The sequence below is a fragment of the Paralichthys olivaceus genome, chromosome 10 (assembly GCF_024713975.1).
Source record: "Paralichthys olivaceus isolate ysfri-2021 chromosome 10, ASM2471397v2, whole genome shotgun sequence".
Classification (NCBI taxonomy): domain Eukaryota; kingdom Metazoa; phylum Chordata; class Actinopteri; order Pleuronectiformes; family Paralichthyidae; genus Paralichthys; species Paralichthys olivaceus.
Genome location: NC_091102.1, coordinates 2,132,501 through 2,155,885, shown reverse-complemented (window position 1 = coordinate 2,155,885; position 23,385 = coordinate 2,132,501). Strand labels below are relative to the sequence as shown.

The following is a 23,385-nucleotide window of genomic DNA, read 5'->3' as shown; positions in this document are numbered from 1 at the left end:
TTTTCACCTCGCCTAAAATACCAGGACTCTCTGCGTTGTGTTGCTCAAGACAATCAAACCATTTCAAAAACCCAGCGGCCTCAGTGTCTGGTTGTAGGAGTTCTCACAGTCGATGGCGCGGCCTGAAGTGAGCGAGAAGTAATGTGAGCTCTCTTCACCGAACAAAAACATTTAGAAGAGACTCTTCAAAAAAACCTCACCAGTTCAGAGCTGCACCAAAACTCATCACGAATGATCTCCTCCAAAATATGCATAGTGAGTTTGGACGGACTCTCCTCCAGACACGAAAACCACAGGATTGGGGTTGTCGGGGGAACTGGGGCATCAAAACCCAATGCACATCTGGAAAACCTTACAGATTACCTAACTAACCATTCCCACTGTTCTTCAATGATGGAGACATACGTATCTGACTGATGGAGACAAAAATCTATATATCGTGAAATGCATTATAGATATTAAAGTATTTATTGAATTCTATAAGCAGTGATACTCGGTGGCTACAGCCACTGGACCTTCAGGATTTTTAGTTTAGTCTGAACCAAACTAACTATGGTTTGAGAGGTGCTGTCCAAAAAGAGGTGGTCTGGGTCCAGATCAAACTGAACCATGGTTTGGTTCATTGGCAACGTGACTTTTGGACCAATCACAGGAAGTTGAGACAAAATTAAACAAAAGAAGAGGAAAAAGAAGCTGAAGCGGCGGCAGGATCACGACAGTCTTTACCTCCTTGAACGAGCAGGAGGTTCGTTACGCTTCATTTACTTTCCTACATTCAATCTAAACTACTACCTGTCAAATTAACAACACGAGGACTGATGATGACAAGACGAACGTATGTCAGACGCAATTCTTAAACGAATGACGCTTGGTTCTGACATGAGCATTACTCCCTGTGCTCCCAATCAGCTGCTGGTCGATGGAAGGATCGAAACGAACGAGCAGCTTCACTGTTGCTTTAAGTGTGAGGAGCCAACAATGTGTTTCATCTGTGGCTCCGACGTTTGCTCTTAATTAAAGTCACAGTGAAGTCATTTCACTGTGCGGAGGCTAATTCTGATCTGCAATCGTATGAATGAATGTTTTGTGATGAAGACTCTTTTATGACAACAAAGTTCTGTTGTCATAACCGTGCAGAGAAGACAAACAACCAAAGCTGTGATTTTCTGGGAGGAACAGTCTCCCTGGAAATGACTTATTTTCTGCACACACAGGAATCGTACAGCTCTGAAGGTCTAAGGTTGTTCTTTGTTTGAATATGTCATAAAGAAGTGAGGCAGCGGAGGAGGCAGCGTTCACGGGTTCCACTACATTCAAACAAACGATGTGTCATGTAGAAATTCGCGAAAACTTGATTTTGGGGAAAAGCTCTACTCTGAATGAAGCTCCCTGGAAACCACAGCAGCTGAGTGTGTGGGGAGTGATCGGCTGAAAACAAAGATTACTGTAATGACTCCGGTGAAGTCAAGTACTTGGTCAAAGGCTCTGTCATAACCTGCTGCAGGACACACCCACACTTCTCAATCCAACAGACACAAAGAGAGAAACTGTCCTTTTCTCCGAGTGTCTCTCTCACTTCCCATCTACTTCTCTCTCCCTCTGTCCGAGTGACACATTGTTTCCTGTTCGACGATTCATTTCCAACACGTCAGAATTTCAGAAAGAGAAAAATTGAAAGAACAAGAAACCTGTTCACTGCCTCAGCACACACACACACTTTCAGAGCATGTGACACAGTGAACAAAAGTGACATCAATTACAAACATGATCCTCACACACACACACACACACACACACACTGTCCATCCCGTCCCACCTTTACCGTTGTAGCAGCAGCAGCAGCAGCGAGCGAGGAACCATCCACAGCAACGCCGGGCTCTCTTCATCCTCGCTCACACACACACATCCTACACTAACACACTCATACAAGAGCTTCAAGTCCACACTGCTGAGATTCACCAGAGAGAGAGAGAGAGAGAGAGAGAGAGGGGAGGAGGAGCCTGCGCACGCACACACACGCACACACACACACACACACACATTCTTCCTCAGACATTGGGTTTCCCTCCTTCACATACGTATACACCTCACTTCTCTAGAACAGAGGTTAATTATTGTGTAGGGCTACAGAGAGTAGGGACCCAGACTGTGTGTGTGTGTGTGTGTGTGTGTGTGTGTGTGTGTGTGTGTGTGTGTGTGTGTGTGGAACACTGCAGACTTCTGTTGAGGTAAAAGCTTTCCGACATTCAAACACTGGCCCCAGTTACATAAATGTCCTGTAATGTCTATTCAAATATGGCAGGAGCATATCTGATAGAGCTGCACAACATTTGTCGCCGCAAGCAATGACACTGCTGGTGAACTGTGGAGAATTGGACAATACACAAATGACTTCTAAACTTATTCTGACCCACAACTGTTTTCAGTAAAAAATAAATAAATAAATAAATAAAAGGCACTGAACAGTCGACAGGTGAATTAGAAGAGAATCTATCCACTGAAGAGACTTTTCCCTCAGGAGTTGAGTAAAGAGAATAAAACTGATCTGTGGACATGAAGCACGAAAACAAACGAACGATAAGACGTCTCCTGGATGTTTAAACTGACAGATGCTTATCAACCGAGGAGCTGAGACTCAGAGCAGGATGATGAGCTACACTCAGCGTCTTAACGTTAGAGAAGGGCGGCTCAGGACGGCTCTTTCTCGATCCTGGATACATTTCATAATTTTCTTCATATTGATTGTTTTGTGTTCATGCACTCACACCAGCAATTACACATATTTAGCCCTAGAATCTGCTCAGGCAAGAAGTTAAAATTATGAAACAAGCACTGAAAATATAACCACAGAGTTTGGGGAAGGGTCGGGGAAGAGCACATGAAACTTTGGTTTAGATTTGAATCAAATTAAACAAATAAAATAATCTAGTTTTACACAATTCCAGAAACAATTCAGTTTGAATAATGTCACCAAACAGACATGTTACCTGATGCCATCCTCATTCAATCTGTATTTATTTATTTATTTATTTATCTGACTGGTTTACCTCAACTAAAATAAAGCACATTATTCAATCCAGGCCACGATGGAGTGTAAACGTTACCCCTCTGTGTACAAGCACTGCAGCAGCAGGTAACACAACACACATGCACGTAGCCCAGATAAAGTTTGCCCAGCAGCTCTGTTCCCCTGCAGTGTCCCATTTTACACACAGAGCACCTCTACTGACGTTCCACAGCAAAATAAATACTTAACTTCTGCAGCTATGACCTCAGAAGCTAGTATATATATATATATAAATACATATATAGTATTTGTATCGCTGTTCAGGAGCAGTGAATAAGATGTTGAGCAAAAGAAAGTTGCACTTTTATCCAGGTAAAACTAATTTGCTTCAGAGATGTGGGATCAGATTGGTACACATAGATTTGCACACTTGCCGGTGCCAGACCTGTCGTCAGTATCTGAGGCCCGGTGCCGAGAGACTCAACCTGTAAAATCAACTAATCATCATCATCATCATCATCTTCATCACTACCATCTGACGCCTCGTCAGGGACAAGAACTACGAGCCATCCAATTACAGATGTTCATGTGATGCGAGTTCAATCGTTTAGTATGACCCTCTGTTTCTGTGTTATAAAAACAAGGAAAAGTTTCCCTCTATGTCTCCACAGTCAGCGGAGACAGGACAAGGAGACCTACTTTACAGAAGAGTCACAAGACTCGGGCGGGGGCTGAAGCTGAGTGAGGCAGAGGTTTTTTTTATTCATGTTACTTAATTAGCAGTGACTCTCGTGGGTTAATTAACGGTTTGACTGATTCATTAACAAATGGAGAACAGTTCATTAAGTCCCCAGCAGCCTCCAGTCATTTCATTGTTGAGGAAACACATTTCTGTATTTCTATTAAACCAACATAAAGCACTCATGTTAGAGAAAATGGACCTGGAGGGTGATTTTGTGTATTTGCAATACAAAGTGAAGGTTCTAATGTTTGCTCAGGGTGTGCACGTCTTGCTACAGCAGAATATGCACAGTGCACAATACAATAGTGAATTAATAAAATGATCTAATGATGTGATAATAAAAAATATTTCTGGAGCAAGTCACTGTGGCAAGCATTCGTGTAAAACTAAAAGGTCAGAATAGTTTGTCCGACCAGATGTTGGATCACATTCATTCACTTTTTATTATGAATCAAGTTAAAGTTAAAAATATATGAATGTGTTGTCTTTATGCTTTTCTTACTGCAGTGATTCTTGTGCACATTTTAAAAGTTGATTATTTAACTGTTGTGTTGACGTGGAGTCATAATAGTGGTCAATTAGTTCCAACACATTAGTTTTCAATCAGTGCCAGTGGCACAAAATAGTCACTGAGGGCAGTGTTCTCTTTTCAAGGCCGGTTTAAACTTTAATGAAAAAGTGATTTTACAGAACACTTTTAAACAAAAAGAAGCATTTGTTGTTGTATTTATAGTTAAACAACATGAGCCCGAGGGCCAGAAACCCCATTTTTAAGTGTTACTCATTTTCATGTGGCGCAGGGCCGCTCACTCCTTCAACCTTTACTGCCACACCACGCGACGCTGCCCTCAGTATCCACTCAATATCTCAAAACATGTGTGTTAACGTGTTTATTTCTATGTGTAGCGGTCACAGAGGTTCGATTTGCATGTAGCAATGGCAACACAAAACATTCCTCTCATCAGCAAGAGCAGGAAACACACCATGACTGCGTCAGGCAAATCAGTTGATTTCATGCTGAGAGAGGCTAAGATAAACTTCAGTGAAGAGAATATATACTGTGCATATATGTATGTATGTATATATGTGTGTGTGTGTATATATATATATATATATACACACACATATACCTTGTGCAACTTCGTATTCATCTGATAAGTGTGAATCAAAGCATCAAGACTCAGATCAAGATGAAATACATTCTTGTGAATCTGATCTAATTCTGAGCTCAGGGCTGAAATCCAGCCTCAGTCCATCTCCATCTGCAGCACAACCAGCACCACTCTGAAGTTCAACTGACTGACTGATAAGAATTCTCAGCATCCACTTCCTCTTCGCTGTAAAATGGCTCCAGTGCGATGAGATGACATCAGCTCATCCTTACGCGACCTCGTAATGAGAAGCCGCTGAGGAGCGCTTCCTGTTTCCATCAGAGCTCGTCGCTTTCTGATCCAAACATCTTCAGCACAGTCTGCTGCGTGTCAACACTCAGCTGGAGGTCAGAGGTCACATGGAACAAGTGTGGGGAGGAGCTGCACAGCGCCCACTACAGGACTGAACAGGAACTACAACAGTGTGTGTGTGTGTGTGTGTGTGTGTGTGTGTGTGTGTGTGTGCAAGTGCTCAGGAACTGTGAGGCAGTAACCACAGCAACTGTGCCATGTCATGTAAATTCTGCTCCGTCTCATACTTCTGTGTACAGCGGTAACCAGGGCAACCATCAAGAATTCTGTGTCGGAAAACGACCTCATTTGTTCACAGTCAAAAGTCGAATCGATAAGAAACAGGAAACGCTCACGGAAAACGTTCCTGTCGTGAGACTGACGAAGGACGAGCTCATTTTATCTGCATTGCATTGTGGGATTGTTGAGAAGCACTAATTCAGCATGCAGGTAAACACGACGACCGTTCAACATCTATTTTTAGAAGCTCTGTCTGTCTGAGCGGAACTCGATCGACAGAGAAGGGCGGGTTTCACAAATAGCGCAGTGTCTGAATCTCACCAGTAGAGGTCAGGGCACATCAGTTTACATGAAATTAGCTGACTAATGAAAAAGAAACGCTCTCTGCGTCTGTCAGGCTGATTATTCATCAAGACACGATGAACACGATGAACACGATGAAGGAGATATTACATCTGAGAGGGTCCATTTTAAATTTGCACATTCTCTGCATTTCCTCTTCTTCACACATCTATCTATCTCTATCTCTCTCTATCTTTCTATCTTTCTATCTCTCTCTCTATCTATCTTTCTATCTCTCTCTCTCTCTCTCTATCTTTCTATCTCTCTCTCTATCTGAACATCAGCATAATTCATCACAGCTGGAGGTCTGGCTTCCCTCGCTACACGAATCCATCCAATCAGACCTGTTTGCAGCACTTTGAACTGGAAAGATGCCACATTTTGAATCAGAGAGGTGTGTGTGTCTGTGTGTGTCTGTGTCTGTGTGTGTGTCTGTGTGAGATTTCTGACTCACAATGGGGTTTTAAACTTGCTGCAGAAAACTGGGACTGCTGTTCCCACAAGCCTGAGCTCTCATTTCATTCATATCTGCACATTATTCACGGCATCTTAACTTATTCTGTTTGTTTCTGTTTGCGGACCTCTGTGTGACAACGTGTAACTTTCACCCCAAAGAACGCACCATGAAGAACTTAGCGACCCTGAGCCAGAGTATAGGAGATGAATATACATAATTATATCATGTATTTAAATTAAGACTTCTTTTTATTTTATATTTTGCTTTTCCTTCCCGTCAAACTCTGATTCTCAAGCAGCAGGTCAGTGTTGAAGGTCAATGCCGACATCACGTTAGTTCTTCCTACCTTTTCCCGAGTTGAAGAAACAGTCCATCTCCACGCTGGAGCGCGAGTGGGACACGCAGAGCGCGGAGCTGGGAACCAGTCCCTCCTGCGGGGGGCTGCGGTCGGTGGTTCGGACCAGACACCAGCCGGGCCGCTCACTCGGCCGCTCCAACAGCTCGACCGTTTGACCTGGAGAGAAGAGCAGACGGATGTTTCACAGCGAGTTAGATTAAAAAAATATCAGAAACAGAAACCAGAAGTAAAAATATTTGAAGGAGCAGCTGAGTGCACTGCACGCCCACCTACACCTGCATCCATTGGCCTGTACTAGCTGTCAATCACACTGTATCCATGCCCCCAATGCTTGCGGGGCTTCATCGTCTATTTGACTTTAAATCTGATGACTTTTTAAAAAACTAACATCATGTTGTGTTGAACAAGACTTGAAACTAAATAATGAGACACAAACAAAATGTTTACTGACGTTATAAATCGAGAAACAACCAGTGGAGTCGCCCTCTGTTGGTCATTTGAGAGAACACAGGTTACTGGCACTTCTGCGTTGGCTTCATTTTCTGGACCTATTGTTTTACCCGGTTCCAGCAGGTTTCACTTTAACTAACAGTCTTTGGATTATTTATCTACTGAACACAACAAACTGAAGAGACGGATCCAGCCTGAGCTGTGAAGAGGACTGTGTAAAGTTCATCTCACCTGTGCTGACAGACATCTCCGTGCTGCATCCTGCTGTGAAGTCATGAAGGACGACCGTCAGCTCGCACCCACCAGAGAGCTGCAGCGAGACAGAACATCAGTGTGTTTAAAAACTTTCAAACTGCACCTTGTGTCGCAAAATATACCAAAACAAGAACCGTGAGAATATTTCAGTTAGTAAATAGTAATTTTCTTCATTTCCACTTGGTTAGGACTGACATCTGTGTTTACACATTGAACACTGAATATTTCCACACAGAGAGAAATTAAATAAATGTGAAGAGAACAGATGAACAGGTTTGTAGAGCCTCAAGTCATAGCTCAGTAAATTTACCCGTCAGATTTAAAAATAATAACATCCCGGTAGCTGCTGTTTAATGTTTGCAGAGTTAAATCTCCTCCCGGGCCGGAGGAACAGGGCGAACAGGCAGCACGTGGGCACATGCTCCGGACTATAAACTATAAATCTATAACAAATATTTAACATCATGAACAGAAAAAATACTGGGCTGAATATGAATAACAGCTGTGAGAGAGTCAACACAGACATTTAGCTGGTGCGTTTTAAAACTGTGTTTACGAACGCTTGAGTTTTTTTAAGTCATGTGATCTCTTCACCTCCGTCTACACTAACAGAAACACCTTTTACATCCTTTCTTTCACGACAGAAACATTATGGGTAAAGTACATGAGCAAAGAGCAATGGCTCGAGGATGTACACAGCATTTATGAACATATACATATATATATAGAGAGAAGATATTGAAAAGACATTTTTTGCATTAGTGTCATTACAAGAAATGTGGGTCTGGGACAGTTAATCATTAGTAAACTGAAGACGTGAGGCTGCAGCCATAAAGTACAGTTTACAGTCCCTGCTGTTAGTGCGCAAAGAGCTTATAGAAATTTATACAGACACTTGATAGTTATGCAACTGACGTCATTGTGCCGCAGTGTGTACATTTACTCATTAAACTGAAACAGCTACAGACACAGCAAAGACAACAAAAACAGAATCAAGTACAAATACGGCACAGCGGCTGAAATGTGTCACAATAAAAAGTAAAACATTGAAGAGACTGTCGGGAGTGATGATGATCTGTGTGTTGTATAAACATGACGTCAGCTGATTGGCTGTTTATCGTTCACTGTGGAGTGAAACTAACTAGTGGAGCTTTTATTACTGATGATGTTCAAGAACTTTCTTTCTTTCACTGTCACAGAAACAACTGAGGATCATTATAAAATGATCAGATGTGCATACGAACGCAGATACGTCAGAACTCAACAATATTTCACTAGATCCCGATTTTTATTTGGATCATAAACAAACATCCAAACAAACCAGCCAGTAAAAAAAAAACCTGAGTCAGTCAATAATAAACGTATTTGTTGTACATGTCTCTATAGTATAAAGAAATTCATCGACGGTAGAAGATTATTGTAAATGAGGCCATTTCCTTTTACCCCAACCTCCTTCTCTTTGTCTTTCTGCCTCATCTGCTCTTTTCTCCACGTCTTGGAAAATGTCAGGGTGTGTGTGTGTGTGTGTGTGTGTGTGCATCAATCCCAGGCTAAATGTCTCCTAGCAACAAGAACCCCTGTTTCTATAACAGGTGACTTTATACCTGACAGATGGCTGTGCACGCAGACACACACACACACACACACAGAAAGTGTCAGTGCAGGTGTTTTCACTTATTCTGGCTGATTAGTCTCCTGCTCAGGTTGAAGCTGGAACTATCCTGGAAACACCGTGACGTCCGCATACTAAGAAAAACTGTTTGCGCTCCATTTCTCTCGGCACTCCCGCTGTATTGCATCACGCACGGGGAAATCTGCTTATATGGAGCGCAGGAAACATATGACGCAGCTGAACGTGGTGGCTGGAGTCAAAGGGCGGCGGGTCGTCAAGCAGCTGTGCTAATCTTTAATCTTTTACGTGTTGGCGGACGGTAAAGGCCTGAGGCTCCAGTGTGCGTGGAGCAGGACGAGTCAGCCTGATGTCACTGATACCTGCAGGGTCGCTGAATGAATAATAACATCTCTGTTGGCATTTAAATCAGAATTTGACAAAGTCATCCAATGGCAGCACAAGTCACTGTCCAACCATCATCTGTAAATAAAATAATCCTATTTCTCTACATCTCATGACTCCAACCTGCTGGAGTTTAAGTGTAATAATAACTGAAACCAAACTTATCACTACCACATCATCACTTTTAAGTTTGGTCCATGTCCCATCCACTACAATGGAGGAGGCTGGATTTATGAACCTATTACTGCCGCCAGCCACCAGGGGGCCATCGGTACATTTCGGTTTCACTTCTAGGGAGATGTCCTGTCGTCCATCTTTATACACAGTCTCTGGTTTGGAGCCACAAAGAAGAAGCATAAACACCACATGACTTTCAAATCAGCTATCAGAAGTGCATGTGGCTAAAATTGGAGGTTTGAGGACATAACATCCGTAACAGATCAACTCGAGGACAATTAGCTCAAATCCACAAACACAAGAAGTTTGTTCCTACTTGAAGTCGGGTTCTTTGTTTGTCAGCAGGATTACTCAGAACCGACAGAACTGATTTCTGTGAAACTTATCGAAGGATGAGGACGAATATAATAAGTGTCTTTGAACAAATCTGTCCCTCAATACAAAAAGTAATGGAGAGCAGACACCCGAGGCTCCATCACGCAAAGATAAAGAAAAAAACAAAGAAACATCCTGGATCTGCTTGTTTATCCAGATGTGCTAAAGAAAAATAAATAAGAATGATTTCCCCTGAACATAATTTTGAAATTGTGTTCAGGGGAAATAAGTTTTTGAGTAATCTTGCTGCAATAAAAACACAAATGAAGACAAGATCCAAACTGAGTGTGACAGATTCCACCAACCCAGCTTCCGCTCTCCTCTTTAATCTGATGGTCGTGTTTGTTTGTGTGTCTGCTGCTGTCATATGACACATTCTTTCGTGCACTGACAACACACACACACACACACACACACACACACACCAGCTTGTGATGGTGATATGTCGGAGCGGAGGGAGTCTGAGTTAAGCAGAACAAACTTTCTTCACCTCCTTCGACGGCAGAACAAACGGAACCTGTCGAGGTTGAGAACACTTGGATGAGGACGCTGAGGATTTATTTTCCTAGAACTGTGTTAGATGTGCCTCAATGTGCTCTGAGTGCACGGCAGCCTTCATTTATTATCAGCCCAGTGTGCCTCAGTGATAAAAACACCGAGCCACGGTTTCCTCAGAACGCAAACGATCCATGCGAGCGCTTTTACAAAGACTTAGTAACCTGAGACGAATTAACAGGATTGAGTTTGACAACGTTTATTTTATAAAAGTCTGCACGTACGCTCACTGACGCTTTGCAGGGATACACGCGATTGCTGCAGAAACCAATTTGGGCTTTAAAACAACAAATTCACGGACGTTGGAGGACGAGAGGCGGCAGATCTGACTAACCCTCACCGAACACGCTGCAGTCCACGTTGGCATGAATTACCTGAGTTCCTGCTCCGTCACTGAACGATGAACACAGTAAAATACACAGTAGGTGGTTTGAATTAATGACGAACCTACAAGTTGAACCACTGCTGCTTCATTACTTATTTATTTACTTATAGATTTGAAAATAGTCTTAAAAATGGCCTTTTACACAAATCCTGAGTCGTCAAACTAAAACAGAGTCATCCCTAGATCTACCTGCTGTTCATTAAGTATTTATTTACTATGACATTTAAATTATATTAATACAATGATGCATTAATACGAAACATCCAATAATATCTTTAATAATGTGATGATCAGGCCAACACTTGTACTGAAGAGTCATTAATGGATTCAAATAAAAGGGTTTATTCACTTTCACTGAGTGGGATAAATATAACTTATGAGCTTAGTGCGATTTAATGTATTTTATTTTAAAACAATACGCTGGAGCTGTCGATAAGATTAAATCTCAAAATGTAAACCAATGAGATTCGACAGAATGACGGTATCAGTGTTAATAATGTGTGACGGCTTCGGTGCAGCACAGGGTAAACATTCACTGAGTATGAAAAATAAAGATGAAACTGAAAATGTTTTTGGGCTCTACTTGTTAATGGGGGTTGACAACTTTACACTTAAACCGAGCAAAGTGACAGGGTTTGCTTATGTGGAAATTCTCGATGGTGCAGGACCACCAACCCCGTCTCCACGGAGTCACGCTCATGTGCTACTAATTTTCAGGACTTAAATCCACTGGCAGCGTTTTGTTCCAGTGCACGATGTGCGTGCATCATTCTCACACCGCAGCGCCTGACTGCAGCGCTGAAGAGCCGAGCTTCATGTTCTGTCTTCTGACTTTTTCAATATTCATCAAAGAAAAAACAATCTGCCCTGAACGTAACCGAGCACGTCTGAGCTGCTGGAGTTCAAACACAGACAACATCGATCGTGTTTTACTTTCCAGGAGCAAAAACTGTAGAAAACTATTTGGGTTTATATTTGCAGGTTTGATAAAAAAATGAAAATCTGCTGCATCATATTTCATGACAATGCTGATAGTGTTTTTATATTTGGCCAAAGACGTGTGAGATCTAATCTAGTTAATGTTCGAGCCAAATTCGAAGAAAGTCCCTCAAGATATCTCGGAGACGATCAGACAGACGGGCGGCTGGACACAACCCAAAGACATAATGGTTCTGTCACCAGCATTAAAAGAAATTCAATCACACAGTGGATGCTGCATCTTTCCGGAGAGGAAAACTCGCTCATGTCCCAAGATTAAATTGTGGCGAACTACAAATACACCTCTATTTTGGGGAAACTCCTCCCTGTGTCAACAGAGTGAAGTCTGAAAAACAACGTCTCTAAAAAATTTCCAGTATTAAAGAACTATCAACAAACCAGCACTCCAGTGTGTGTGTGTTTAACACGGCCAAACAAATCCAACACGTGAATATCCAGCAGCGAGAGTAAAACATGTAATATCATGTGTGAGCTGCTGCGTCTCAGTCAAACTGCGCAGTGTGACCAATTACTATGTTTTCTCTGCTCCACAGACGGAAAAAATGAAATCCGACTGAAAAAGCAAATGAACTGGCGACACACAGAGAGAGAGAGAGAGAGAGTTTAAAAACCACTCAGACCAACATTTAATTCAAAAACAGCAACACAGACGCCTGCGAGGAGCTAACGAGTCCATCACAGACACGATGTGTAGGTGTAGAAACATGAGTGAACTCCATCAGTGACCACGAGTCAGGGAAACACTTAAAACAACTCCTACACCAAAAACCACTTTATCCTCATCCAGTGTTTGCTGGAAGTGTAAACAGAGGACACGCCCTGAAGGAGACTTACAGTATTATATTCCTCAGGTTGTGTTTTTATTGGGAAAATGTCTGCGCTCTCCTTTTACCTGGAGCTCATTCAATCTAAATATGTTTTTAACAGTTTTAACCCTTTACGGTTTAAAGGATGAACGCCAGGTTCGCTCAGAACTGTGTGCGGCGGGCCTCGAGGAACGTTTTCTCGCCATGTTAAAAGACGGTAGGGATTCTAAGGTTTTCTACAGCTGCTGCTCGGAGTTCGAACATGCTACCTCCAAGAGGAGAGGACTTTTCAGCTGCTAAAGTTTAAATTAATGTTTTGCTATGTTTTGCACGGACTGAACAAAGTCCTGGATTTGTGAGGGGGTGTGTCACACCGCCTCTAGGTGTTGATTATCCAAATGTTTCAGGAGCTTCAGTGTTTTCTTTGAGGTTGAGCAGTTCCCTTTACCACAGACTTTGTACTTCATTAAAAAAAAAAAAAACTATGTCACCTCCTGGAGATATTTTGCTGTTTTCTGTAAAAAAAAGAATATTTAATTGTAAAACACTTAAAAAAAATAACTGATGTTATGAGCAAGAACGAAGAGACAGAGGTTTCAAAAATCCATTTCCACATTCTACATCAAAGTTTAAATTTGACTTTTATTCTGAGAGACGACTTTAAACTGTAAATATTCCTCAGAGGAGTCAAAACGTTAATTAACACAGGGAGGCCACGAGCTTGTTTACGTAATTCTTCCCACTGAGTTATAATCAGAATCAAACCGACTTAAATTCAGTCGTCTGGACGCTCGCGTTTCATTTATCCCGTCTCTGTGGCAACTAATGACCAGTTTCCTGTCCTCTCGTTCTGACCGTCTCACACACACACACCCAGTTTAACCATTAATCTCCCCTATTACACGCACAGACACACTCCCACCCTCCTTCAGTCCAGCTTTACAACACGCTAAGTGAAACTCAACAACACGTATGATCTGGATTGGAGCCAGCGACTGAACCTCAAAACTCTTAATAATGAAATCTACGGTCAGAGATGTCTGTATAAATAAAAAGGACATGTATTTAATTCTCCTTCACTGGCTTCAGTGCATTTTTACTGCAGTAATTTTAGTTGTACAAAGTAAAATAGTTTGATTTGAACACAACAGAGCTACTTTCACACACAGATCTGCGATCAGAGTTAATGCTGAATGAAAACAGTGTTATAATAATTACAGCTGCCGCAGTAGAGACAGTGTGTAGAGTGTGCAGTGAGTGTGCAGTGTGTGTGCAGTGTGTGTTGCAGCAGTTCGTACTCACTCTGCTGCTCCCTTTGAACAGTTTAAAGCTCATCCACTTTGGCATGTCGACCTCGTCCTCGTCTGTCTCACTCTCTCACTCACTCTCTCGCTCTGTCTGTCTTTTGACAACTCCCTCGTTTGTGTCTTTGCCACACACACAAACACGCCCTCACACTCACTCGCCCTCTCTCTCTGTGTGTGTGTGTGTGTGTGTGTGAGAGAGAGAGAGAGAGAGAGAGAACAAACAGCCATAGCTTTGTGTTAGATGGGTATGGCATTCTCCTCGGGGTGTGTGTGTGTGTGTGTGTGGGTCAGTGTGTTCACATCTTACCCACTCCCCGGAAGCTACTTGTGCTACTACTTTCAACTGTAAGGGCTCTCTTTGTGTGTGTGTGTGTGTGTGTGTGTGTGTGTGTGTGTGTGTGTGTGTGTGTGTGTGTGTGTGTGTGTGTGTGTGTGTGTGAGTGAGTGATTGACACATGAGTCATATGACCAGCAGATGGCTACTGTACGGCTTCAGTCTGAACCCAACACTGATTGCATGAGAACACACACACACGTGTAAACAATTGCTAACCAGCGTTCAAGTGTCACTTTTCAGAAGAAAATCAAAAATCTTCATTTCGCACAGTGAAAGAAACGACGGTTACTCATCGGAGGCCGAATACATTTCCTCCCAAAGTAGGATTTGTTAGTTTGTCTCATGACAGCAACACAAAGCATCAAACTCCAGTGGAAGAATAAATTAACCCTCAAGAGTCTTCGGCCGTTTTTTTTTTTTTTTAAACCATTCGTAAAGTTTCCTCCAAGTCACCAGATAAATGTTTTTGTCACGTTCTCATGGTTTGAATTAAAATTCTACTCAACTCCACTGAAAAATGAAACGGGTCAACGATGGCCTTTAAACGTCAGAGGAAAAACAAAAACAAGCCCGATGGACTTGATCCTGCTTCACAAATGTCTTTTAAAGAAGTTGAAGCAGAGGAATAAACCTTGGTTCAGCTTCTGCCAGTGATGCGCGTTCATCCCTGGGGGAGTGTAGAGTAAAGTTTTATTAAGCCTGGCTTTTCAGAGGAACAATTTTCACTCCAACTGAGGGCGGAGAGTCTGTACTCCGACCTGCAGAGCTGTGGTGGAGCCATGAGGGCAGCCAAGTCGTCAACCGCTGGAATGAAACCTTAAATAAAGACCACAGACTGAACCGCAGCTGAGTCATTACGCCACAAAATGTCACAGGAAAAGACCGATTCCACACAACGTCACACAACTGACATATTTAACAAGACGTTACGCAACCGGCGCGAACCTCAGCGAAATATCAGAGGTGGAGGGCCATGCGTACAAGTCGAACAAATACTGAATCGCATCATGTTCTGCGCACAGAGCAGTGAAGTGTTTGGACAGCGGTTGGTCAGTTTCAAATTATCCGCTCGTTTTTCGGATCTGAAACCTTTGAGGTTAAAGTTTGGTTCCGTTTCATGGAAAACAGAAAGAAACCATCACATATTTAAAAACAACCAGAGTTTAACAAAGTGCTACAAAGATGGACGACATGGCAGCTCCCTAAAAGTGGAGCCGAATAATCTCGAACGCACCCTGGTGGCCGGCTGCAGGACAACGACCAGACAAAACACAAATCAAAGTAGATGTTGAAGGAATATTTTCCCAAAGATGGTTTCTCTCGTTTGAAGAAGATGTTATAACTTTGGCTTTATTCAGTTATTTGAAGATATAACAACAGGGAGAAACATTGTGATTGACGGCTGACTCTAACGCATCAGTGGGACCCGATGGCTTTATCCCAAACATCACTACTGCACGGAGTCCGACTCCAAATGACTCGATAAGCACAAGATGGCGACTGTCTTCCTGCTTTATTTACAGTCTGATTAAAACAAGGCTTATTCTCATTTTTTAACTATGGGATGTCACGTGTCGGCAAGATCTGCTGTTATGTGTCTGGTGAGAAAAGCTTTGACTGCATCACATGTAATTTAAATTCAAACTAAGATGTGGAAGTTTTGACATATCCACGCTGAGCGAATGGTTTTGTGATTAAATATATTCTTTCTCATGGAGCAAGGATATAATCTAGACTATATTATATCAATATAGGTATAAAAAAATAGTTTGACGTTATTTAAATAGCGATGCCTGTGCTGAACACAGCTTGACATGATTTTCTATATCATTTAAAATTTAGGGGATCATTAAAAAAAGTATGGATTTATGGAACATAAATATGAAATAAAGGAAAATGATTCCCATAATGAATGTGAATATTATGGAGATTAACAGCCCCAATAAAGCTTGAAGTGAAGGACAGAAGTGGAAGACGGAGCCAAATTCATAAATTTGAAAAATGTACATCGTCCGTATACTTCAGGATTGATCAAAGAGAGTACAGGTCTGGAAAAGACGTCAAACCTGCTGGAGCTGCTGCTAAATTACACAGATGGTAAAGTGACATCTTACACTGTAACATGACAAGAGGCTGTTTTCTTACAAATTAAACTTCTTGTGTTAACGGAGGTAAAAGCGTGAAAATGGCGGAAAAGGCTGAGCAACACGAGGGCTCGTAATTGTAAGAGACAGAGAAATGAAAAAAAGTTAAGCAAATAGAAAAACTCTGTAGACACAAGAAGAGAAAAAAAAACGTCTCGAAAAACCACGAGAAACAGAAGCTTCCTGTCCGCACACACACACACACACACACACAGTGGAACATCTGACTGTGCCAACACTCGGCTGTTATTAAAGAACACTGGAGCCAGATCGGGTGCAGGGGCATAAAAAAGTGGCACAGAGACAGAGAGGTGTGAAAATGTAGAAAGTGAAGAAGACGGGTTGGATTGCAAAATGAGCAAATTATCATGAGTGTGTGTGTGTGTGTGTGTGTGTGTGTGTGTGTGTGTGTGTGTGTCGGTCTGATTCAATGACGGACTGCAGACGGTGGAAAGAGAGATAGAAATAGAGCAAGAGGTTTATAAATATGGAAAGAGAAGAAAAAAATAAAAATAAGGGGAAGGACGGGCAAGAAAACAGGCCGAGGCCAGAGAGAGAGAGGGAGGGAGAGAGATAGAGAGAGAGGGAGAGAGAGAGAGAGGGGGAGAGAGAGAGAGAGAGAGAATGTTTACTGAAAATAGGTGAAATGAGGAGAAAAAGGAAAACAGGTATTAACAAGTCTTGGTATGAATTGAGAAGACACAACAACTCCTCCTCCTCCTCCTCCTCCTCTTCATCCTCCTCTCTGATGTTAATGTCTTCTGTCATTAACACTGACCCTAAACGATCACACTGAATGCGAGAAGCAAACGTACATGTAGCCTGTCAATCACTGCGATGATCGGTTACACCGTTTAATGTGAGCTCTTCTCTAAAGTTCAATTTTGAATCAAACACTTAAAGACCTGCTGCTGTAAAAAATAATCTTAAAGGTTCAGTGTGTAGAATTCAGTGACATCTAGTGGTGCAGTTGCATACTGCAGCTGAATACCCCTCACAGTCGTCATAGAAACTCAGGAGGTGTTTAGTTTGTCCGATCTGGGCTTCGGTAAAAAAACATGGCGGCCTCCGTATAAAGAGGACCCGCCCCTGGTGTAAATATGAAGTGTTTAAAATATAAAGAGCTCAGTCGATAAAGAAAACAACCGTTCGTACAGATTAGATGAAACATTAGTGAAAACATCATCACACTGGACCTTTAAATCCACAGTGAGTTTTTTTCCCTCAGGTCTGGTGTGAAAACCATTAGTGTAGTGATATTAACCACAAAGCGAGTCTTGAGAGCGGCTGCAGTGTAGAACAAACACACGCTCAGATCACTGAATTGTCTTCGCTCCAAAACACACAAGGGATTGGCGTGCTGTATCATAATAAATCCCTGGAGGCCCCGCGGAGCCATGGGAATGCAACATCAACCTCATCACATGAGACGGGTACTGCAAGCCTCCTGCTACTCTCCTGGGAAAATAAAATACATCTCAGATCCAGTGCCACCACAGCCTTTCACTTCCAATCTGTACTTCAAGACAAAGAGATTCAGGCAAAGTGAATTAGCATCTTACACAAAGGGGATGGGGGGGGGAAAAGGAAGATGGAGAATTATCAGCAAAGTCACGTCCTCTCTTTAGCAGAGAGGATGCAGTTATACGCAGTTGTTTTGGGTAAAGCCGCTGAAAAAAGTCGATTAACCTCGCTCCCACTGACGGTAGGAGTTTGTCTCTGATGAAAAATTACTGTAAATAAATATAAATATTTTTCCCCACTCGGAGCCAGAGCTGATAAAATCCAGCATCTGCTTCAGACTCATTTGACCCGGGAGTGAATGATGATTGAATCCAATCCCCACTGCAGACAGGAGCCAGTTAAAGGGGTTTTTCGACCACTGGTGTGTTTTCTCTCATGTGGCGGAGGCGTTGCCCAATCAGCAGAGACGCTAAATAAACCCTGTCGTATTAAACATGTAATGGAAGTTCTCTACAAATGTGGCAGATGCTGCTTGGTGTTCACATACATTTTTAGAAGCAGGGTTTCCAGACGGAAAATCCGAGACTGTAACATCCAAGGTTTTGTCCGGGTTGAACGCAGCCCCTTCGCAGCACTGTCCCATATGTTGCTAAGTCCTCATTCTGTCCCAATAAAACCCCACCCGCTTGTACAGCCTAATTAAAAACAGAGATAAATGAACAGCATCAAACTGCATCCAACAACACAGACGACTGCAGGTCACAGCGAAAGCGGCGCTCTGCTGTGTCAGCGAACGAAACGTGAAACCTATCAAAACAAAATCCAGGAACATATACTTTGATGTTTTGAGGAAAACAGCGGAGGAGGATCCAAAAATAACGAGCTGGAGTTTTTCTAAATCCCAGTAACAATAAACTGGACGAGAACAACAACACACCCACGTTGAAAAAACAGGCTGGAAAAAGTCACTGTGATGTTTGACTGGAGACACAAAGACAGACGCACGAGTAACTGTACACCAGACCTGTGTATTATTTACATGTACTGCAGATACTGTAGGTATATTGTGCACAGACGAGTGGAGAAAGAGTGTGATACAGAGGGACGGTGGTACAGTGGACAACAGAAGAGGAACGAACAAAACACACACTCAAGATGCACTGAGTGAGGAAGAGAGAGAGAGTGTGTGTGTGTGTGTGTGTGTGTGTGTGTGTGTGTGTGTGTTGCTGACATTTAGAGGCAGGCTAAGTGTGTAGGCGTGGGGTTGCTCGGTGAAAAGGCCACACTGTGTAACCCTACAGTGGGAGGCCATGAAGGACATCTGTGTGGGTGGGTGTGTGTGTGTGTTTCTGTGTGTGTGTGTGTGTGTGTGTACGCGTCTCGCGGTGAGAGGGGCGGTGCTGTAGTAGCGCTGAAGAACAACAGCTAAAATCAAAACAAAAAACAGTCTGTTCTTTAGATTTCTGCTGTTGTTGCTTGTTTCTAAACAAAGCAACACAACTGAACTCAACACGACGATAATAATTCAAAGTGTCCTGGTTGGTCTGTGGAGAGATAATATTCAGAAGTGTATGTAAATGTAAAACTGTTCAATCCTCTGACTTCATTTAAAAAAAAAAAAGATGTTTATTCACACGACTCACTTCAACACAATTAGACCGTCAAAATAAAAGTTTAAATCCGGACTTACAGACACTGGCTGGTAGGAGGCATCAGCGCAGACGCCTGCACACAACCTGAAGAGGTTTTTCATCACCCTCTGCTTCTCTGTTCCCGTGGTAACATTGCCGAATACCCCTCATGCACACGTAACCTTAACCTACACGTAGACCTAATGATGAGTGTCACTCGCTCACAGACACACAACTATAGAGCTTCATGCATCTCGCAGCACTTTCTGAAATGTGCTCAAACACACTGTCAGGACCACAGCCCCTGCTTCTGCCCATTGTAGCTGCACGGGAGACCCTGTAGCGCAGAGGCAGCTGTGGGTCATTAGCTTGTCACGGGCTGCAGGGTGATAGTGCGTTCATGTGGTGTTGAAATAATCGGAAAAATTAGTTCCCAACTGAGAAAATTCACTAGAACACTGGAAAAACAACAAGGAGTCACTGACGTCACCGTTTATAAGCCAATTAATAATTTACGTCTGTCGCACCTTTCCTCTTCGTCCCTCGGCTAATGTTATGACGAGGTTTCCAGGTGTTGTTTAAACGCTCTGAACACGTCAGCGTCCATGTTTTCTCCACATTCTGACTTCAGACCACATGAACTCACCAAAGTCAGAACAACAGAGCATGTGACCAGCCAGCGAATCTTAATCAGCTGCCGTCCACTCGTCCTCCATCATTCATGTGAGTGTGTCCTACCTTGTCGCTGTCTACAGTGTTCTGGGACGTCCGGGAAGCGATGGAGATGGTGTCTGGTTGGCTGCTGCCATCTCCCTGACTGTCTCCATCTTCACAGCCCTCCCTGAAAACACACACACACACACACACAATCAGGATCAATGTCTCAATTTAAACTCTCCAGTGGGGAAAAGTCAAGTGGCTCTGTACATTTCACTGAATTTACAGGAGATTCATTCCCCGTCTGCAGGCTGAGCTTCTCCCTCATGAAGATGAACGAAATAAGAGATAAATCCAACCCTCTGAATTTTTTTTCCTGACCTCAATAAAGAAAGTTCAAAATGTGTCGAGCCTTAAATGAAATGTTTTCTCTCCTCAGTGATGAACCTGATGATCTTTCTACCTGAGGTGATACCTCCTCTGTCCTCTGTGTGTCATGTGTCTGTTCATGTCCTTGTTTACCTCTTCGTGTTGTTCCTGGGTTTGTTCAGTGCTGGTGTTTTGGGCAGATGAAGTGGCTCCTTGAGCGCCCCCTTCAGGTGAGTCATCCTCTCCTGGATCACCTCCCTGATGTTTTTAATCCACTCCTGTTTAGCTTCCATACTGGACGCCTGGAAAAGATGCGACCGATGTTATTATCGTTATTATTAACATTATTATTGACATCTTACTCTGATGGCGAACCATTTAATCGGAGTTCAGGAGACAAATCTTATATACATAAAAGTTTCAACTCACTTTTAGCACAGTTTTATTGTCAGAGGAAGGGGTTCTTCCTGCCCACAGGGCAAATTTACACGGGTCACCCTCAATGTGCTCGGTTACCCCCAACTCAGACGTCTGCAGCAGAGCGAGAGGGGAGAGATGTTTATCAGACTTGTGAGTTAGCAACAGTTAGCACGTGTAGCTACAGTACAAACACACACACCAGTAGTCTGTTCTTGTACTGGTACTTGGTTCTGCCAGCTGAGTCTTTAATGTCTTTGCTGAAGACGAGCGAGAACTCAAACAGGAAGAGGTGCCGGTCCCGCCCCTTCCTGATGAGAGAGCGCGGATCCCAAACCTGGAAACTGTCCTGGAGGATGAGCTCGCCCTGCACCTCCAGGTTCTCCTCAAAGCCTGAGGAAGAGGAGGGAAAGGGAAGAGTTCAAACTGCCCGAAGCCCGACCTCACAGTAAGTCATTCAGCTGAACAGGAAACAATGATATGATATATTTTACGAGATCAGACAGGATCTCACCCTCCAACATGGCAAGGTGCATGGCATCATTCGCTCTCTTAGGAACACTGAGCATCACCTCCAGCCCATCTTTGATCTCCCCTTTACCTTCTTCACAGCAAGACAACAACTCCTGCACCAAGAGAGGATATAAATCAAGAACAGAGGAAATGACGGAAAGCAAAGCTGCGTGTGCACTGTGTGAATGTACCTTCAGCAGTAGTTGGTACTTGGTGATCCTCTGGACTGGTTTGATGAGGTAGGAGGAGATGGAGTTGGCCAGTCCACGTCTCTGCTGAATGTCCTGTTCATGCACACAAAGACCGAGTTACAGCAAATACCAAAACAAAACAACAAATGAGGAATTGTTGTAAATGTTATTCTGCAGGGAATGTTTTCAATGATCAGACAGCGCCCTCTGCTGAAAGACAGGTGAACTACATAGATGACCTGCAGCTGCATGCTCTAAGTAACATTAACAATCTTAATATGAAATGATAATAAAGAATAAAGGTTTTGTTTTAATTTGTACTATTGTTCACGATTCGAGTTGTGAACGGAGCGGTGACGGAATAAACACTGAAGGATTTACTCACATCGAAGAAGGTGCCGGCGTGCTCCAGTATGAGCTGACTGGAGTCTGGTTTGTTCTTACAGTAATCCACATAAATGTGGAATTTATCAGCCTGGAAAACAGGAGAGGAGGCTCAATATTATATTAAACAGTGACTCCCAGATATTTATTCCCAGATCCTCGAATCGAAAGGTCAGAGGTCAGATGTATGAAGTCAGGGGTCAGACGTCTCACCCAGGTGACGAAGCAGTGACCAACGTCCTCTGGTAGCTGCTCATAGTTCACTAGCTCCTTCAGGAAAATACTGGAAATACACAAATGCAGAAAACAAAAGATCCCAATGAGCACTTGATTTGTTTTAAATGAATTCAGAGCTACAAACCTGCAACTGAAAAAAACTGTGTAGCTAAGATCATGTGGATTCAGTCAGGAATCAACCCATCGAGGGGACTGTCGGTCCTTGGTGGAGGTTTGAGCAGAAAACATCAAAATTAAAACATGTCTGAATCCCATTAAACGTCCGGTAGGTTAAAGATTCCCTTCAGCTCTATTGAAGTACAAGAAAACCTTCCCACGAGGAACCAACACAGGGACTTCCCGAGGTACCGCGAGAAGATCAGACACATAAAAAGTTCATGAACTGTCTACGGAGGAAAACCTCAAAGTCTCCTCTTCATCTCCCCTAAAGCTGCGATGTTAGAAGAAAAAAAAAAGAACCAGATAAAGTTTCCCCTCAGGGTTTTATAAGTGGTGAGATTCTGGGTTAAAAGCATTAGCTCTGTGGAGGAGTTGGCTCATTAATGATAAATATGCAAAATGCCTGCGTTGATCTTTTCTTTAACCGATCATCACTTGGCGACGTGCGACTAGAGCTCAAAAACAATATGTTGTTGAGATGTATTTGGCGCTTGTTGCTCGGGAAAATCCTCCCTCTGGTGTCTGACTTGTGGGATCGGGTCGTCACGATGGAATTAAATGATACTGAATGGAGAGAGACGTCCTTTTACTGGCTTATAGTTATTTACAGGGTACTCTCAAAACCGGGATAAAGGCTTATCCAGGATACTGAAAATCAGGATATGATGTATGTACGCTAAAACACAAAAATACTTCAAAAATAATAAGTGGGATACCGGCGTGCACGTAAACACAGTCTGTGTGTCTCTCACTTGTTGTGGAAGTCGTAGATCTCCTGCATGTTGCCGAAGATGATGAGCTCCTTGTTGGCGATGCCTGCAGGAATCTCCTCCACACCGCTGGTCATCTCCCACAGGTAGGTCTGACACACAGTCAGGAAATTAAAGCAGGCAGGAAAACAGTCCATGTGTCGAACAACGTTACAGAGGCGGAAGTGTTTTTTTTCGTTTTTTTTACCTCGAGACATTCGT

The 23,385-nt window shown here is 42.9% G+C and overlaps 1 protein-coding gene across 11 annotated transcripts in view; it reads right to left on the bottom strand.

Moving 5' to 3' along the window:
* Positions 1-23,385, bottom strand: part of kalrna (kalirin RhoGEF kinase a) — a 100,750-nt gene that overhangs the window by 25,861 nt on the left and 51,504 nt on the right. For 4 of the 11 annotated variants that reach the window (XM_069532410.1, XM_069532411.1, XM_069532413.1 and 1 more), the window contains exons 29-40: positions 23,372-23,385; positions 23,167-23,276; positions 22,232-22,301; positions 22,020-22,109; positions 21,635-21,727; positions 21,445-21,556; positions 21,133-21,323; positions 20,943-21,044; positions 20,667-20,815; positions 20,226-20,328; positions 7,270-7,348; positions 6,577-6,744 (exon numbers count right to left, since the gene is read on the bottom strand). The exon at positions 23,372-23,385 is cut by the window's right edge and continues 53 nt beyond it. In XM_069532410.1, the coding sequence (XP_069388511.1) occupies positions 6,577-6,744; positions 7,270-7,348; positions 20,226-20,328; positions 20,667-20,815; positions 20,943-21,044; positions 21,133-21,323; positions 21,445-21,556; positions 21,635-21,727; positions 22,020-22,109; positions 22,232-22,301; positions 23,167-23,276; positions 23,372-23,385 (1,281 nt within the window). Of the gene's footprint in view, positions 1-1,816; positions 1,961-6,576; positions 6,745-7,269; positions 7,349-13,906; positions 14,065-19,546; positions 19,789-20,225; positions 20,329-20,666; positions 20,816-20,942; positions 21,045-21,132; positions 21,324-21,444; positions 21,557-21,634; positions 21,728-22,019; positions 22,110-22,231; positions 22,302-23,166; positions 23,277-23,371 lie in introns of those variants that run through there. The other 7 variants (XM_069532419.1, XM_069532420.1, XM_069532421.1 and 4 more) reach the window with 4 other exon arrangements.